Raw genomic sequence first — 20,239 nt, forward strand, 5'->3', positions numbered from 1 at the left:
ACCTGAACACACTGGACATGTGGGTGTTTCTGTGATAACTAATCATAAACATTTATTTTAATGTTTTTTAATAATGTATTTTATTGGTGTGTGTTTGTCAATAATCTGTTTTTACTTATTTTGTAGATATCTGAATATTTCTATTACCATTTAAATTAATTATGTTTCAGAATGTATTAGCTGTTCTTTTCTTTGTCGCCTCTTTATGTTTTCTTATAATCATATTTTTAACTTTTAACTTCAAACTAATAAAAACTAAATCTTCATTATCATTAAATAATGTTGTTGACATCAATCTAAAGTTTTATTTATTTTGTTTTTACTTCATTATTATAATAATAATTCATGATTATTCTTTGATGGAGTTATTCATTATGTTATATTTATTTTGTTTATTGATGTTTTTCATTTAATAAATTACAGATTTCAAATATTTGTTTACATTTTTAAAAATATTTTTGTTCACATGTTTCATTTTTTAAAAAAATCATTAACATTTACTTGGAGCGTTTCTCACACAGCTGACCTGAGGTCAGATCAGCTGTCAGTCACTGTCCGGATGTGTCCGTATTTGGACCGAACACATGACATCATCAGTCACGGACTGTGACGTGTCACAGGTAACATCTGTTCACACAAACAAACAGAACCATGTTAGAGCGCTCTGCGCATGCGCCGCTTCTCCTCTGTGGAGGGAGAGAGCAGAGCACGTGCTGCTGCTGCTGCTCACACAGCCTCACCTGCACAGGTAATCTACCTGTCAGCCAATCAGAAGCTTTGGCGCTGCAGTTTGTTTTCAGCGAAGCACGAGCTGCTGATGTAGACCCTGAGACCTCCAACTGATCCGGAACAAAGAGTGATCCGGATCAGAGGAGGGGGGGGGGGCACTCCTTAATTATCCCTCCGCGTGAAGATAGGTGGCGCGTGGTGGTGGAGGTGGTGGAGGGTCTCGCGCCTGTTTATGTTGCAGGAAATAAAAAAATAAAAACGCGGTGACAGGCTGCGGGAGGAGGCGTCACTGGATCAGTCCCGACCTGCAGCCCGGACCGACGCTCCCCTCCCGGCCACCGCGCTGCGCAACACCGGGAGACACCGGGACACCTCAGGACACACCGGGACACACCGGGACACACCTCTGGACACTTCGGAGAGCACAGCCACATTTGTTCATGTTTTAGGGAGGAGGTGCGCGCTGCAGCACTTTTCTGTTCTTTCTGCGTCTGATCAGCAGGAGGACGCACTCCGGTAGGTCTCCTCTCCTCCTCTCCTCTCCTCCTCTCCTCTCCTCTCCTCTCCTCTCCTCTCCTCTCTCATTGCTCTCTTCCAGGAGCCAATCAAAGCGCCCGTTACCTGAGCTGCTCTACCTGCGCGGACAGGTGAGAGGAGAGGTGCGCGCTCAGCTCCAGGTGCTGGATGATGGAGGAGGAGAACCGGAGCGGTGGTTCTGCGCTCTGACAGCGGGAGCAGAGCGGCAGGCAGGCCGGGGAGGAGGAGGTCTGTCCCCGCGTCCTGCTGCCACCGCTCCCCGCTCACACAGCCGCTCAGCCGGGCGGAGACAACCCGAGTTTCTCCAGAAAAATAAGGAAAATATGAAACAAGCGAACATGAGATTAAATTAAGATTACAGAAGATTTAATTGACCCTGTCAGGCTTCCGTCTCAGCCTTCATCCGCGTGTTAAAGTCTGTTTTAAACATTTTATCAGAAGAAAAACAGAAAATAAGAGAAATGTAAAGATGTGTTGGTTTTATTGACCTGCGCACTCACATTACACTGCGGGCCTGAGTGTTACCGCTGCTTATATAACGGCACGTCTCCGCCACGGCTGTCACTCACACGGCTTCCTGATACACTGATCGATGACTGATCACTGATCGATGATCGATAATCGATCGATGAGGCCTCAAGAACCATAATCAACAAGTTTTTATATTTGATATCAGAAAGTTGTTTGGCTGTGTGTGTGTGTGTGTGTGTGTGTGTGTGTGTGTGTGTGTGTGTGTGTGTGTGTGTGTGTGTGTGTCCCTCCTCCTCTGTCAGACCAGCACAGTCGCTCCTCACATCACAGATCAGGCGGACGGGACGCGGGCGGCGGGCGGCTCGGTGCACGCGCTCCAACAAAACAAACAAACTAAAGAGAGAAAGCGGTCAGAAAGTGCAGAGAGAGAGAGAGTGGATGGAGTTTAACTCGGCCTGAAGTTCTGCGGGTCTCAGTGCGGGTCTGGTTCTGGGATTTACTGTGTGTGTGCTGGTTGTCAGGAGCGGAGCGGGGCGGGGAGGAGCAGCGGAGCGGAGAGGAGCCCATGCGGACTGGACTCACTTATCAATGAAGCAGGAGATCATGGCGGAGGGTCCCCGCTGCAAGAGGCGAAAACAGGCCAACCCCCGGAGGAAGAACGGTAAGACACGCACACACGAGCACACACAGTCCCGCAACTAACTCTCCCAGAGCGGGCCGGGCCGGGCCGGGCCGGGCCGGGCCGGGCCGCCCCGAGTCCACAAAACACCCCGAAAAGTTCCTCTAACGGGACTTTGAGTTTAGTGGAGGCTGCGGGGGTCTGTGCGTGATGGAGCGGGGCCGGGACCCGCCGGGACCCGCCGGGACCCGCCGGCCGGGCGCAGGAGCAGCGGGACCGTTATCTCCGCGCGGGGACCTGTGGATCCGCGCGGCTCCTCCACGCGCTCCTCAGCACTTTGTCTGTCTGAGACTTTGTGTTCGTGACGCGGCCGAAACAAACAGAACCAGAACCGCGCGCGAGCCGACAACCACAAAACACATGATGTCATCTGAAAACGAGATTTAATTAATTTGTTTCCAAACAAAAACTCGTTTTAATTCGTTTCTTTTTATTTTGTTAAAAATCATCAAATCGATTTTAGTTTAATTTGTTTCAAATGTTTTTATTTCCTGTTTGTTTGTTTGTTTGTTTATTTGTTGGAACTCGACAAACAAACAAACATTCTCTTTTTTTTCCTGCTGATTTATTCTCATGTTAATCGTCTTTATTAATTATCAGCCGTTTAATTCCCCCATTCCAAACTCCCTTTAAAAACTCTTATTTCTGTGTGTGTGCTGCAGCCTGAATAATGAAACCAACATTATTTCACTTATTTAAATTTATTACGTTCAGCTGCTCGACGCACAGCTGCGAACTCACACACGTTTAATTCTTGAGTTAACTGAGCGACAATAAAAGCTGCTCCGCGGACACTAAAAATAAGTTTTAAGGCCTCATTAACACTCAGCTTTCATGCTGATTTAAAGGCACAATCCGTCATTTAAATGAACACAAAAGAGGCAGCAGGAGAATTTAAAGCAGGACGCTCGCTGACTGACGTGAGCCGACTGCTCTGTGAAACGCCCGTTTTACAGACTTTAAATTGTAGTTTTAAAAAAAAATCACGTTTTGTAATTTAAATGAAAATGTGACTTTATTGAAACGTTTTCGCTCCGTCCTGAAGTTTTGTTTCCTCCCGTCGTCGCCTCATGTCATGGTGGTTTTTCTTCTTCTGGGGATTCGGCGGCGTCTCCTCCTCTCGGGGTCCCGGGGGGGCTGTTGATGGGGGTGAGGAGGGTGGAGGTGGGGGGCAGATTAAGGCCTGGTGTAACAGGATCTGTGCAGACTGAACCGCCTGCTCCATCTCTGGGTGTCTGTCCGTCACATCCAGCTGTGAGGCTGCAGCTGTTTTATCACCAGGGTTCTTTTTTTAAATCGTCCATTATTGAATGGAGTTTGGTGGCGATGTTTGGCTCTTATTGTTCCCCTCTCGTCTGACGTGTTCTGAGCTTTAAAAGTGGATTTTAAATTCACAAAGTTTTGTGGTTGTATTTGGCTGATGTGTGTGTGTGACGTTCATGGAGTGTGTGTGCTGTGTTTCCTCCCTTTTTATTTCCCAGTAAAGCGTTTTAATTTTTCTGGTGGCGCTCTCGCTGATCTGAATCCACGCTCTAATGACGAGGCTGTCGCATGTCGTGCAGACCGTAAAACCCTCTGGGACGAGTCTGTAATTGTGGTTTGTAGAAATAAAATTAACATTTTTGTCAGATTTAAAGAAACGAGCGAGGAATCCTCAGACAAACTCAGCGTCGTGTTACAATCAGCCGATCGCTGCAGCAGCAAAAGGGAAATGTTTACTGCAGGATCCCGACTGTAAGTCCAGGACCCGGTGGTGCTGGATCAGATACGAGTCCAGGTGGAGATGTTTGCCGTGTCAGGCCGCCTGCTGCACCATTCATGCCACATGTCTCACAGCCGTGTCATTGTCCACTGAGGGCGAGCGACGCTCTGCTGCTGTTTACTGTCTCCATGTTTACAACCTGCTCACACCAGATCACCACAGTTTACTGCCAGCACAACTTCTGCACATCTGTCAGAGACGAGCCGTCACAGAGACCAGAACCGAGACCAGAACCGTCTCAGACCGCTCGCTCATCCACACGAGGAGGAGGCCGTGACACACAGTTTAATCTGGGAAGAGCCTCAGATATTTCTGTAAAGCACCGGGACATTTGTAGAGGCAGATTTCATCCTGTGTGCTTCATGTGTTTGACTTGTGTCAGTCAGTCTCAGTGTAGATCAGACAGGAAATGAAGCCACAGCGTGACGATGACTCTGTTAAAGGTCTCAGCCTGAAGCGAGCCGCTGTGACCGACGGTTGAAATGATTTCAGGTGTTTTTCTTTACATTTCTTTACATTTTCTTGACAGCATGAGATTATAAAATGTCTGTTTTCAGACTCTGACTGAGACGTTTGGTCGTTGTGCTCCGTGATGGTGACGGTGGGATGAAACTCAGTGTGTTTAAGAACAGAGTGATGCACAGAGAGCTTTAATTAATCTGTTATCTATATTCAGAAGTGACTGAGTTTTTGGATTTATGTGTTATTTCATGTAGATTTTTTTTGACATTTTAGCTTCATTAATGTGAACACAGTGTGAATCAGCCTGGATGGTTTGTTAAAGGTCTCAGTCTGAAGCGAGCCGTCGTGACAGACGGGTTGAAATTATTTCAGATGCTTTTCTTCACATTTCTTCACATTTTCTTGATAACATGAGAATATAAAACGTCTCTGTTCGGACTCAAACTGGGACGTTCAGCCGGCAGCGTCGAGTCCTCAGTGTCGACGCCTGTGTGATGATATTTTATGATCCTGCGATGCAGAAAATGAGCGTCTGTAATTCAAGACATTCATTCAAAAACATCACCAGTGTGGAGTTTTATATAAATATTATGTTTGTGGACATTTTGCCTCCATTAGTCAGATTTCAGTGATCTGAACACTTGATGAGGGCTGAGGACACGTTCAGGGTCTGAAACCTTTTTACAGCCAGACGTCAGGAGACATTTGATGTCTTTTATATCACAGATCTTCATGTTTGGAGTCCACAGATCTTTAAAATCAACATTTTTTTAAAACGCTGCTGTGACAGAGGAACTGTGAGGCCTTCATGTCTGAGGTCTGAGACTCAACCCTGAGCTACGTCAGCTCAGACGTGGAGGAAGAATTCATTGTTTGAGCTTCTCGTCTTCAGTCGACTTTTCCTTCATTATCTTGTTGCGGTGCAGAATCCAGCGTGAATAAAAGTCCCTGCAGCCGGACTCACGCTGATGTCAGATAAAATGAGTGTGAAGCTTTCAGGACACTTTGACGTCACATTTTTACCAATTAGATATTTTAGGGGCTGAATGTGACGATCAGATTTTTTAATCTTTTTCCAACAAATATCCACTTTATTCATTTTTCTGACTTTTTAGAGAAAATGTGAAAATCAACAGTCGGCCTTGTTTTATTAAATATTAGACGAGTTTAAACATCACAGTCGTCTGTTCGTCTCTGACACTCTGAAATCTGCTGCAGGTTTCAGACACATTTAGATAAAAAGAAAACTGATAATTATAATTATTAGAAGAAATTAGTGACAGCTGTGATGTGTTTGTGATTCTCTGCTGCTGGTTTTAGGATTTAGAAAAAATCTTTTCTGTCCAAAACATTTTGATTTTAGAGCTGAAATCATTCATCTGGTGTCACTCGTCTGATCGATCCTTAAGTTTGAGGAAAAGGTGATTTTGTGTCTGCATCAGTGAAAAGATTCAAATTGGCTCTCTTGCAGATTAATTTGCTTGTTTTTTGAGTGGAGTTTGGTGTGATGAGCAGCACAGAGAGACTCATTTCCTGAGCACCTGTTTGTCCCTTTAACACACATACAAACTCTTGTGAGCGTCTCCTGATCCGAACACTGTACTCCGTCATCCTCACTGACCTGAATGTCTTTCATATCAGCTCCACCATGTTTCACCCCCCTTCAGTAAACACCTCCCCGAGGGCAGAACAAAGAAAAGCAGCTCCTCTCTCTTCGTTCTTAATCACAATTCAGACCCGCTCACCGCCGCCGGGCCGCTCGGCTCGGCATCGTCCCAGATGAAAAGAGCTCGAGAAGAAAAGATGGAGGAGGGAGAAAAGGAGGGAGGTGAAGTGGAAAGAAAAGGAGGTTAAAGAAAGGAGGATGTAAGGTGGAGGGAAGGTGTTTGTGCCCCATATAGACGCTGTGATGGACAGACAGAGTTACAGACGGACAGATGGACGTTTGACAGAAAGACTTACAGAGAGAGAGAGAGAGAGAGAGAGAGTCGACTGCAGCTGCAGGAAGCATCGCAAGGAAATATCAAAGAAATTAAAGAAGGAGTGATGTTCAGTTTTCTGTTTCACAACATCAGGACAACAGTCTCCACTTTAAAAATCCCTGAAAAGTAGAAATAAAATTAGCAAACCCATCAAACCTGTAAAAGATACTTTTACACCTGCTAAGTGAGGACACTGTGGACTGTGGGGACGTTAAAGGAACAGTCCTCCTCTCCTCCTCCTGATGATATAAAGTCCTCCTCTCCTCCTCCTGATGATATAAAGTCCTGCTCTCCTCCTCCTGATGATATAAAGTCCTCCTCTCCTCCTCCTGATGATATAAAGTCCTGCTCTCCTCCTCCTGATGATATAAAGTCCTCCTCTCCTCCTCCTGATGATATAAAGTCATTGTGCACTGTGCATCGAGGGTGTAAATAAAGTATTTTCAAACTAGTTTGGGTTCCCGGGCATCTCTGGACTTCTACTCAAAGACAGAAAGAAGTTCATGTAGAACATTTGCCGAATTAACAAGAAGGTCCAAATAATGCAGAATGAGTCAGAGACAGAGTTTCACAGAGTTTATAAAGTGTCTCCAACTCAACAACTCACTAAACTGACACATTTGTGAAGGGAGTCTGGGGACTTTCTCCACGGGGACGGGGTGCATGCTAAGACTTTAGCTTTCCAGCTACAGTGAATAATTCAGATTAAAATAGGATGTAGATAACATCTTTTAAATCAGTGTGGGCTCTCGGGGCTGTGGAGACTTGGAGCACAGCGGACAATGTTTCTCTAATGTCCCCACAATGCTCAGCGTCCTCACTACGCAGGTGTAAAATCACCCTCTCACAGTTCAAAGATAAAAGTTCAAACGACGTTTCCTCTCTAAACCTGCTGTTGTCACACATCCTGTCTCTGGGGGGCCCTGCTGGCCCCTGGGGGCCCCTCGAGGCTGCTGTACTGTCCCTCAGTGAGCCGGGCAGCTTTGTGTCGGAGCTCAGCTGCTTCTTAACAGGTCAGGAATCAAGTTTAAAATGCACCATGTGATATGAATTCCTAATTTTTCTCCTCCCTCCCGTCCCGGAGCTGTTTTATTGTTAAGAAAAGCAGATTATCTTTATTCACCTTCATCCCCCTCCTCACCCGTCGCCACCCCCCCTCCAGGATTTAGGCAGATTTACTTCACCAAACACCTCTGGTTGGACAGCGGAGGAGGAGCCGGGGCCCCGCCATGGGAAGAAGGGGCCTTTTGTTCGGGGAGGTGCAGCAGATAAAGCTGCAGCGGGCAGAGACACATTATATTAACAACAGGAAGTCTGGTTAATACACCCCCCCAACACCACCCCGCCAAAATAAAACACACAGAGAACAACAATAACAGCAGCGTCTGTAGGCGCGAGCCACCACAGAGTGACATCACAGTGACATCACAGTCCCATGACCTGTCATCATTCATGTTCGTTGTGATTTATTTTTAATATTTTTTACTCCAGTTGCTTCATGGTTGTCTGATTTTGTCACCTGAAGACAATGTGCGACTATTCAGGATTATTAATTATTGTTTTAAACGATTTTGAGATTTTTTATTGAAGTTTTTTCTCTTCAATTTTTTGATTCAAGATTTCATTTTTTTCAAAATTTTTAGGAAATGTTAGTTTTTTTTATTATTATTAATGATTCTGAGACTTTTATTTTCATTGAGATTTTGAGATTTGATGAATTTTTTCTTATAATCTTGATTTTAGTAATTTATGGATTTTTTTCGTTTTCTTCACTTTAGAGATTTTTTGTTTCAAGATTTGTTTATTTCCCTGATTCTGGAGATTAATCGACTCCAGTGGACACAGAGTCTGTATGTTTTTTCTTTATTTTTCACTTTTGCAATTTGTATAGTTTCAAGATTGTCTGTAGAAAAAGTCGAGAAAGTAAAATAACTTTCAGCACCTTTAGAGAACAAGACGTCACAGATATCAGCACACAGAGACATAAAGACGCTGCAGGAGGATTAGATCACGATAAAGTCGAGTGTCCTTCAGTCTCTGCAGCTACACATTTATTAAACCGTCCAGCTTGTGTGTATTAAACACCACCGCCCTCCTCCACCTGCCTGCCTCCACCTCCACAGCTCCTCTGATAACATCTGTGGCACACGTTACTGCTCTCTTCTTCTTCTTCTTCTTCTTCTTCTTCTTCTTCTTCTTCTTCTTCTTCTGCTCTCACACAAAGCTCGTCACTGTGCCGCCAACAACAAAAACTCCTCAGACGTCTCCTACGCCTCCCATGATGCATCAGTGCAGTGGAATGGTGTTGGTGTAAAAACTCCTCTGGTGTTTGAATGTTTCAAGGTGACTGACATGCGTGTATTGTCATATCGCCTCCCCCCTCCTCCCCCCTCCTCCCCCCTGCCATGTGCACATTTTCTTCATGAGTGAGCTTCAGAGTCGCCCGGTGACATTTTGTCGCCGTTAGCCTAAACAGGCCGGATTCACCAAGGTCAGAGCGGAGGTACGTCAGTGCAGAGACGACAGGAGGACGCTGGCTGATAACGCTGAAATAACAAACACTAACAGAGACGTTCAGGACGGAAACACTGAGACACAAACACAACATGACACAGCATCAAATAAACTGCTGCGCTGAAATAAGATGACACATTTCAGACGTTTGACTTCAGAATCTGTAGTTTTATTAATTTCTGGATGAAAAACACTTATTGTGATTAGTTTGCTGTGGATATTTTTCCACAATGCAACACTAACTGAACTTGAGACTAATTCTAATTTTTTACTTTACAAATAACTTTTAGAATAGTAATATTTTATTACATTTACTTAATGGTTTCTACATTGTTGTCATACTTTGTATTCATTTTACTGTATTTACCTTATATTTCCTGTAATGGGTCTTTACAAATTGTATTTTATTACATTTTCTTGATTTATTTGTGGGACTTTTTTGTCTTTTTCTAGTTTTTTATATTTTTACTTTATAATTTTGTTACTTCCCCCTTTTTTGAACTACTTTTTTGCAATATCATTTCTTTTAGTTCTGATCAGTTTTGGTGTTTTAGTGTTTAGGAGTTGTGGTTTATTGGGCACATTATTGGATCACACAGGTGAACAGGTGTGTCTGATAATTCAGACTTCTTCCTCTGATGCCTGTCGACCATCAGAGGAGGTTTTAACAGATCAGAGTTCTTCACAGAGAAACAAACCTGTTCAGGTTCTGTGTGAATCCGCTGCAGTTGTTGTCGTTGGCCCCTCCCTCATCGGAACGGTTCGTTTGATTGGCCGAGCTCCTGCGGCAAGGTCACACACATATGGAACAATCAATAACGGATGGCTGGATTAAGGTGTCATGACATCTGTGTGTCCAGACCGCCAGCGTACGGCTGAATGACTCGACCCCCCCGAACGCCCCCCTGTACCTCTGTCCCATAGCTGCAGGCTCCGCCCACCTCTGTGTCTGTTTGAAATCAGTTTGAAATCAATCCAATCAGAGCTCAGCTGTCGTTCGCTTCAGGAGAACTCTGGATCTGTTGCTGCTGTTCTGTTGTCCTGAACACTGTGTTGTCCAGCTGTCCCTGAACGCCTCAGGACAGCAGTGGGCAGGTACAGGTGTGTCGAACATCTGCATCCTCCTCATGTCGGGTTCATCCTGAGAGTTCAGGGTCAGAAATGTCATCTGTAACAGTTGAATGTAGATGATTAGTCGTTGAGAAACTTTGGTTTAATATCTGTTGACGAGAACAGAAGCTACAGGTTTCATTTTCAGTGCCAGGCAGCAGGAAGTGTGTCCACACTGAGCTGAAACAACAAAAACAACTCACTGGTTTGTTGTCAAAGTCAAAGAATGGCGTAAAAATGCATCATCATCGTCAACAGGGACTCAAGAACTCACAGTCATCTTTGAACCAGATACAAAATTACAACAAGACTTTGTGATTCAAGAAGGTTTGAAATGCCTCAATATCATGAAAATACAGACACCACGTGATTGTTTATCTTTGTTGTCGGATTAGAAATTAATCTTCATTGTCATCATCAGCACAGAAAGAATATAAGAGAGTCATGAAAACTCACAAAAAGGTAAAGAATGTCTCAACGTGTCGATGGAAGTATCACAAAAGAACAAAACTGTGTCGTTGTCGTAGAAAACAACTTTTGTCACGACGACTCCATCACCTGAATAAATGTCAGCATGTCACTTTCCTTCAAACCATAGATATGTTGAAATATTCCTTTTTCTTTGGGTTAATTTTTTAATTATATGTCCTCACAGCGTTTCTGTTGAGTGTTGAGACAAGAACTTCTGGGTTATTTTTAGTAAAACACCTGGTTCTGTCTCCACAAACACAGCTGGAAAATGTCCAGATGTCACATTAAAAACATCCAGTGGTTCCACGGATGCTGAAACGGCCTTGAACAGTGGTCTCTGGCTTCTCTTTGGAGCAGATGTTCATTGGGCTGAACTTAGTTTTTAAAAAGCCATCTTTGATCTGCTCTGATAAACACTTTGCTGCTCAGCTCTGATGGATTTATTTCACACACGTGAGATTCGAACCAGGTTCTAGTTTCCTGATCCGAGCAGCTGAACCGTTGATTTCTTCTTCTCTGATAACTCAGTCAGAATTTGAGTCTCGTGGAGGAGTCCAGTGACTTCCACCTCTTGTGTCCAGGAGGATTTGTTCGTCCACTTGGCCTCTCCGTTCTCAGAGCGTAAACCTCCTCAGGCCAGATCAGATCAGCAGGGTTTCAGGCCGCGATGAAAGGACACCACTTCCTGGTCACAGATCTACCAATTAGAGTAATGAGGCTGAGGAGCGCTGCTCGGTGCGACCCGGCAGCCTCGGGGGGAAGTCCTGCTGAAGTGACCTCTCAGTCTGAGGTATCTGAGCTGACACTCCTGTCAAAGCTGCTCCGCAGAGTCCAGCTGAAGGAAACTTCTCCTCCACCTCTGCAGCCGCGGTGAGATGGCAGCGCTGCAGCGTGACCACAAGACACGAACACCAGAGACCACGAGACACGAACACCAGAGACCACGAGACACGAACACCAGAGACCACGAGACACGAACACCAGAGACCACGAGACACGAACACCAGAGACCACGAGACACGAACACCAGAGACCACGAGACACGAACACCAGAGACCAAGAGTACACAAACACCAGAGACCACGAGACACGAACACCAGAGACCACGAGACACGAACACCAGAGACCACGAGACACGAACACCAGAGACCAAGAGTACACAAACACCAGAGACCACGAGACACGAACACCAGAGACCACGAGACACAAACACCAGAGACCACGAGACACGAACACCAGAGACCACGAGACACAAACACCAGAGACCACGAGACACGAACACCAGAGACCACGAGACACGAACACCAGAGACCACGAGACACAAACACCAGAGACCACCGAGACACGAACACCAGAGACCACGAGACACGAACACCAGAGACCACCGAGACACGAACACCAGAGACCAAGAGTACACGAACACCAGAGACCACCGAGACACAAACACCAGAGACCACGAGACACAAACAACAGAGACCACGAGACACGAACACCAGAGACCACGAGACACGAACACCAGAGACCACCGAGACACAAACACCAGAGACCACCGAGACACAAACACCAGAGACCACGAGACACGAACACCAGAGACCACGAAACACGAACACCAGAGACCACGAGACACAAACACCAGAGACCACGAGACACAAACACCAGAGACCACGAGACACGAACACCAGAGACCACGAGACACGAACACCAGAGACCACGAGACACAAACACCAGAGACCACCGAGACACGAACACCAGAGACCACGAGACACGAACACCAGAGACCACCGAGACACGAACACCAGAGACCAAGAGTACACGAACACCAGAGACCACCGAGACACAAACACCAGAGACCACGAGACACAAACAACAGAGACCACGAGACACGAACACCAGAGACCACGAGACACGAACACCAGAGACCACCGAGACACAAACACCAGAGACCACCGAGACACAAACACCAGAGACCACGAGACACAAACAACAGAGACCACGAGACACGAACACCAGAGACCACGAGACACGAACACCAGAGACCACCGAGACACAAACACCAGAGACCACCGAGACACAAACACCAGAGACCACGAGACACGAACACCAGAGACCACGAAACACGAACACCAGAGACCACGAGACACAAACACCAGAGACCACGAGACACAAACACCAGAGACCACGAGACACGAACACCAGAGACCACGAGACACGAACACCAGAGACCACGAGACACAAACACCAGAGACCACCGAGACACGAACACCAGAGACCACGAGACACGAACACCAGAGACCACCGAGACACGAACACCAGAGACCAAGAGTACACGAACACCAGAGACCACCGAGACACAAACACCAGAGACCACGAGACACAAACAACAGAGACCACGAGACACGAACACCAGAGACCACGAGACACGAACACCAGAGACCACCGAGACACAAACACCAGAGACCACCGAGACACAAACACCAGAGACCACGAGACACGAACACCAGAGACCACGAAACACGAACACCAGAGACCACGAGACACAAACACCAGAGACCACGAGACACGAACACCAGAGACCACGAGACACAAACACCAGAGACCACGAGACACGAACACCAGAGACCACGAGACACAAACACCAGAGACCACGAGACACGAACACCAGAGACCACCGAGACACAAACACCAGAGACCACGAGACACGAACACCAGAGACCACGAGACACGAACACCAGAGACCACGAGACACGAACACCAGAGACCACCGAGACACAAACACCAGAGACCACGAGACACGAACACCAGAGACCACGAGACACGAAAACCAGAGACCACCGAGACACAAACACCAGAGACCACGAGACACGAACACCAGAGACCACGAGACACGAACACCAGAGACCACGAGACACGAACACCAGAGACCACGAGACACAAACACCAGAGACCACGAGACACGAACACCAGAGACCACAAACATCAGAGACCTGAACCGGAGCAACCTGATCTAAAACACAGATCTCAGACGGTGATAACCGTAACCCCATTCTGGACTCTCAGTAACAACTGTTTCACTCACTCAGATCAACCTTAAATTACTTTTTCATTTGAAACCTAGAAGTATTCGTGGTCGTCGTCTTTGTTTTGATATAATAAGTAGAAAAAGTAATAATGCTGCATCACGTTCATAAAGTCGTCTAAAATGTCGATTCATCTCAAACGACAGTCGTCTTCATCCAGCCGACACAGACGTGACAGAAAGTCTTCAGCTGTTTGTTTGAACTTTTTGCTCATTAACATACTGAGAACTGTGATGGTTGAGTCTTTACAGTTCTCATCAGGCCCAGTTGTTTTCACACTAACGAATGAACCAGTTTGTGTCCTCTGATTGGTTGTTTGAGTGGGCGGGGCCTGGAGTGATGTCAGAGGCTGAAGGAGCTTCACGGACACTTTAACATTTCTGTCCATCTTATTGTCCTCACACACACACACACACACACACACTCAGTCAGGTTTGTGAGTGACAGCTGGAGTCTGATGAAGGGTTACGGCTGTCGGACATTTTTATTGAGCTAAACGGCGTGACGGCAGAGTTTTGTTTAACTGTGAATAAAAGAGACAACACTGTGTGTGTGTGTGTGTGTGTGTGTGTGTGTGTGTGTGTGTCTTTATATCTTCCACTCGGCACATTTTTGTCCTGAGTTTGTAGAAGTCTATGTTCCTTTAAAGACCTCTGCAGCTGAGCGAAGAAATTAAAAAATGCATTTCCATCATCACAAATATAAAAACTTCATTATTAGAAAAAGTGTTTTCATATAAAATGAGAGTTTGTGGTTTTAATTTTATTGATTCACTGACAAATGTTGTTAAAAACAAAGTGATCTTGTCTCTGAAATGAACCAGACTTCAGAGACTTTAGAGAGTTTAAAGTCGTTGTCCTTTGATTTGCTCGTCTTTGTGTTCCTGCTGCTGATCCGGCTCACACTCGTCTGTGCACCTTCACATCTTCCCATCAGTTCCATCCCATAATGCATTGCAATGATGTGTTTTATCCCATCTTGTTTCCCACGGTGACAGGCTGCGTCGGTTGTCCACCTTGTAGCCGAGCGGCTGTGAGAAGTCTCGTGCGTGTTTTCTGAGCCGGCACAACCTTGTTTGCTGTGGGATTACCAGACTGTGGTCTGAGGGGGGCGGGGGTGTAAAGGTAGCCATGGGGAGGACCCCCTGTGGGCCAGGAATGCCGGTCAGGTCAGGGGAGGAGAGCAGGGGGAGGCAGGGGGATACTCGGGGATGGGGCAGGTGCCTTTGTGAGTCCTGTCAGCCATCAAAGGAGCAGGCAGAGCTGAAAAGGTTAGCGGAGGAGAATAATCCCCCCTCCAACCCGAAGCAGCCCCCCAGCCCCAGATATCCTCCCAGCCTTCAGCCCGAACTGAGGCTGACAGACGCTTCATTCTCCGGCTCTCTGCTGCTTTTGTCCACAGTGATTTATTACATCTGAACACAGACGAGCTGCAGACAGATGTGGTGAAACTGCAGCATCATGCAGAAACACGCTGAGAAGGTTTCAGCACCGCCGTCGTCTGGTAAAGGTCCACCATGGTCCCAGACCTCGTGGGTCCCCGGAGAACTGAATGTTTTCACTGTCTGAAAGACAAAGTTAAGAGAACGTCCCACATTAACTGAGTTTCACACGTTGACTCTCACATGTGAATCTAAATTGTGTAATTAAAGTGTGTAAATTTCAGATGTGCAGATTTACTTTTCACATGTGAATTATAAATGATCACACGCAGTTGGACCAGCAAGTCTTCATCGTTAGTTTAACTAGTTCAGGTGCGTCTGTTTGTGTCTCACCTGTAGATTACAGATCGTCCACATGTAGAAACAGAATGTGACATAATTTTCTCCTCATGAAACAAAATGTTACCGTGAAAATAACGTTTAAAATAAATTCTTTGTTTTGATCCATTTAATAATACATCATCATCATCATCATCATCATCGGATGTAAAACGACTCACTGATTGTTTAGAATCACAGCGTCACCATCAAAAGAGACTCAGTCAACAATTAATCCTGAAACAATGCATGCTGGGAAGTATGCTAATGAGCAAACCATGTTTGTAAACAGAGTGATGTGATGCGTTCACTGAACCCTCAGCTGGACGTCTGCTCCGCTCAGGCTAAACCCGTCAGATTGAACCAGGTCACTGATTCAGGATCAGTCGGTGAAATTAAATTGATTATGAGAGTGAACATTAGTTAGTTATTGATCAGCAGGAGGACTTTCTGATTGGTTGCTCCACTGGTTCTGGTTTTGGTTATCATTAAGCTCTTATTCTGAAAGTGACTTCCTGTCTGGACCTGATCCCTGTGTGTCTTCAGCAGGACCGTCCTCCTGTAGCTCCTGTGTTCGGGTGGTGATGTTGATGGTGGTGTAGGTGGAGGGGTGAGGTGGAGGGGTGAGGTGGGGGTGAGGTGGAGGGGTGAGGTGGGGGTGAGGTGGAGGGGTGAGGTGGGGGTGAGGTGGAGGGGTGAGGTGGAGGGGTGAGGTGGAGGGGTGAGGTGGGGGTGAGGTGGAGGGGTGAGGTGGAGGGGTGAGGTGGGGGTGAGGTGGAGGGGTGAGGTGGAGGGGTGAGGTGGGGGTGTACAGGTTGCGTCATGGGACCCGAGGTGTCCCCTTTTGTGCGGCCTGTCAAACGTGGTTAACATGCGGCCATTTATCTCCTGAACCCCCCCGGGTGCACAATGGTCTGGGTGAGCCAGGGCCGACGGTGGGGGGAGGCGGGGGGAGGTGGGGGAGGGTGAAGCAGGGGCTTTAGTTGTTCCCCCTGCCTCCTCTCTTTCTCTCTTTCTCCCACTCTCTCTTTCTCTCCCTCCATCTTGTTGTCTCTGACCCCGCCCCTCCTCCCCCGGTCCTCCCCCGGTCCTCCCTCTTGGCTGCACACAGCCCCTCTGTCATTGTTGGTTCCATTCTTTGCCCGCGGGCCGCGACTCGCTGCGGTTCAGGCGTTATCTGACAAGGTGCTTCAGAATGTCGGCCGCCGCTGCCAGACAGATTGGACCTTGTGAATGTGTCGGAGCTGAGCGCGCCCAGGAGCGCCGCCACCGCCGAAACAATGAGCTGGATTGTTGGTTCCCACCGACTCACCCCCCCCCCCCCCCCCCCCACCTCACCCTCCACTGCCCCGCAGCCTCCAACAGCACCAGTTGTACCTGACAATAAACCTCCACGTTTGTGAACTCGGCCCTCACAGCTGGGTGACGTCAAACACAGAACTTTGTCAAGAAACCATTATTAATTATACGATTTGAACACAACTCAGGGTTTAAAACTCTGTGTTGAGTTTTGGAGCCAAATCCTCGAATCAGAAACTAAAAACTTGAATCTTTAAACAAAATCACAGACGACCTGAAGCTCGAGTTGTTCATTTGTAAATCTGGACAACGTGACGGGAGGTCTGTGTCAGACTGTCAGACTCCTGCAGGTTCTGCCATGTTTGTCGGGTCCATGTTAGACTCACAGTGTCTCCAGAGATCTTAGAGCTGAGTTAATGTTGCATGTTGTGTATCTGAGGACGCTCCTCCTCTGTCATTCATCATGAAGTTGTTTATTCAGCAGATACTGACTCTGCTGTTGTTGCTGAGCCCACGTAGCTAACGCAGCGTCAGTTACTGTCGTACTTAGTTACTTTCTCACCCGGACTCACTGCTGTCATCGCCTCCCTGCTGACCTCCGCAGGAACAACTTTTGGATTTCAAGTTCTAGTGCTGAAATCTAGAAGCAGACTTACAGACATGACTGGTATCGGTCCAGTCTTCAGGTCCAGCAGTGCATCTCAGCACTCACAACCACAAGTTCTCCAGAACTGTGTTCTCAAGATGAAAATGTCTTTCTGGTTGCAAAAAGGCACAAAGTCCGCAGAAGCTCTCAGACCTCTGAGTTCAATTGAATGTTGATTTTTTCCATTTGATGAAACAGCTGCAGTAAAAAAGAAGTGTTGCTGCAACACACACTACACTACACTACACACTGCACACTACACACACTGTGTCTGTATGTATGCTGTGTAAACAGAGTGGAGGAACTCTGAAGGTTCATCTGAGAGGAAATGAAGCCGCAGCAGAAGAAGAAGTGTCGTTAATTCTGACTGAAATAAACACTCTGTGAATCTGCAGAGATGTGCTCAGGTTTTGTTTGTAACATTACCATTTTGAATAGTATTTCATTGTGCAGGCTAAGACAGCGAGCGCAGCACAGCGGCTTGTACTCGCTGGTTTGCAGTGGTTCTAATGTGGCAGATAAAACCCCCAGCTTTGATATCGCCTGCTCCAATAAGCCCCTTCAGCCTGCCAGCACCTGCCAACGGGGAGGTATGCATTCATCTCCCCCCTAACAGGATTATACTGCTCTGTAATTGATTCATTTGCAGTGAGGGGAGGTGACAGTGCTTTGGAAATGAGAGTTTAGGTAACAGGCGCCCCAGAATTCAACCGACTCCATGTGTCAATTTTATTACATCAGTCCAGATGAACTTGAAAGGCCGGCTTTGTGCGCGCTCATTGGCTGTTTGTGTCTCGCTCAAAGGGAGCAGATTCAATGGAGGTCATTGATGTGTGTGTGCTTTTCCTTTTCTTTCCTTCCCTCGCCGGTCGCTGTGTGTTTACTCTGCGCGTTGTGTCTCTATCGCTGTTTGTTGGCGGCCATGTTGCGACGCGTCTCTGATCAGTTTTTTTAGTGGGATCGATGTGACACAGATGAAGCATGTTAACGTCTGGATCAGTTCACACATGGATTGAGGTGCAACAGTGATGATGTGACAGGAAAACAGGCGAAAGCGGGTCGATCAATAACTCGCTCTGAAAAAGCTGAAATCCGGTCAGTCAGGGTCAAACGTGGAGGTCAAAGCACGGCGCAGTGAAAAACATATTTATATGTCCTGGACGTGTTTTACTGCAGATGATTTATTAAAAAGGAAAAGCACAGGTGGAACTAGCATTAGCAACATCAGGATCCTGGAGCTAACACAGCTAAATGGAATGAAGCCTCTGAAGTCAAAATGTCCGCCACGTGACACACCTGTCCGTCAGTTTCTGTCAGAGAATCTCCGTGTCTGTGCTACGAGTTAGTTTAGCAAAGTGTGACGTGATGATAAGCTCCATGCTATCACTGTAGCATTCTGTGCTAACAGTGGTCTACATGCCAGCACTTTAGCGTCTGGCTCATTGAAATTATTGCTTATTTCATGCTAACAATTTAGAACAAATTACTTGCAGCACTAAACCCATGATGCTGAGTCATAGCATCCTCCAAGCTAACACTTTAGCATCTGCTAATTAAATGGATAGTTAAACCTCATGCTAACAATTTAGCCAGATCTGTTAACTTTTACATTTTGACTGTTACTAAGCTAAATGCTAAGACAGCGTCATTGTTTGACTGAAGGTTTGTGTTAAATGAAGAGTGTAGCAGCCACAAGGCTTCATGCTAACACGTAGCACATGGTTAGCACACACTGTGTTGAGTGACAGCAGGCGTCATGTCTATCAGCTACATTATGTTAAAAGATTAAACACATTTTAAATGTTTATGACAGTTTAACATTTGGTGCTGTTGGCAGGTTCCATGCTAAGCGTTAGCACAGGCGCTAAGGCCTGTGATCAACCGTATGTTAGAGGGCCAAATAGCCGAGAGAGCTAAGTGCTAACAGTTAAACTGGAGCTATAACAGTTTGTGGTGGATCAGGCTACATTTTGTTGAATTATGCTGTGCTAGCTGTAACTCAGATATTGTGCTGTTCCAGTCAGCTGGAGCTGTTGGAGGTTGATGCTTCAGTGCAGTTAGACGGGGAGTAGTGGCAGTCTGTCCAGTTCTTGTGTAAACCAGTTCACCTGAATCTCCCTCAGAGCTCCAGACTCCTAATGAGCCTGGGAAAAGAAAGCCCCCCTCCCTCTGGGGCAGAACTAGGTGACCCAGTGGACGCAGCCTGCCCCCGGGTGGTGGTGGTGGTGGTGGAGGGGTCGGGGGCGTCTTCACGTCATCTCAGGAGCTTCTTTTGTCCTGACGTCTGGTGTGTTAAACCAAACTTACTGTGAGTTACAAGTGAACCGAACGCAGACGATGAAGCGAGCAGAGATGTTTATTTCATCACAGGCGAGGAGCGAAGACGCAGAGAAGACGCTTCCTGTCTCTGTGTTGTCCCGTCGTGCTCGACACGCCACAATCCTCTTTGCTCCTGAAATCTGGGTTAAATGCAAATTGATCCAAGCGATACCAGACAATAATTACCATCCGACTTATGTATACGTGCAGCAGACCAGAAGAGAATTCAATAAGACCTGGATACGTCTGCACTGTAGCCCCATTCAAGTCAATCACAGCAGTCATTACTGAGACGCAGACAAAGGACGCTGTGTCCACCGGCAGCGAGGTGTCCGAACCTTCAACTGACGCTGTGGACGGACAGGAGACACTCGGAGACGCTCGGAGACACTCTGATGTCTGTAAACGTACTGATGAAATGT

General features: G+C 46.7%; 1 protein-coding gene across 2 annotated transcripts in view; it reads left to right on the forward strand.

Annotated features, from left to right (window-relative positions):
- Positions 1 to 990: 990 nt before the first annotated feature.
- zeb2a (zinc finger E-box binding homeobox 2a) overlaps positions 991 to 20,239 on the forward strand; it is a 56,720-nt gene continuing 37,471 nt past the window's right edge. The window contains exons 1-2 of one of the 2 annotated variants that reach the window (XM_037109730.1): positions 991 to 1,245; positions 2,259 to 2,398. In XM_037109730.1, the coding sequence (XP_036965625.1) occupies positions 2,326 to 2,398 (73 nt within the window). In that variant the 5' untranslated portion in view covers positions 991 to 1,245; positions 2,259 to 2,325. Of the gene's footprint in view, positions 1,246 to 1,980; positions 2,399 to 20,239 lie in introns of those variants that run through there. The other variant, XM_037109732.1, reaches the window with a different exon arrangement.

This window comes from Acanthopagrus latus, chromosome 9, assembly GCF_904848185.1.
Source record: "Acanthopagrus latus isolate v.2019 chromosome 9, fAcaLat1.1, whole genome shotgun sequence".
Lineage (NCBI taxonomy): Eukaryota > Metazoa > Chordata > Actinopteri > Spariformes > Sparidae > Acanthopagrus > Acanthopagrus latus.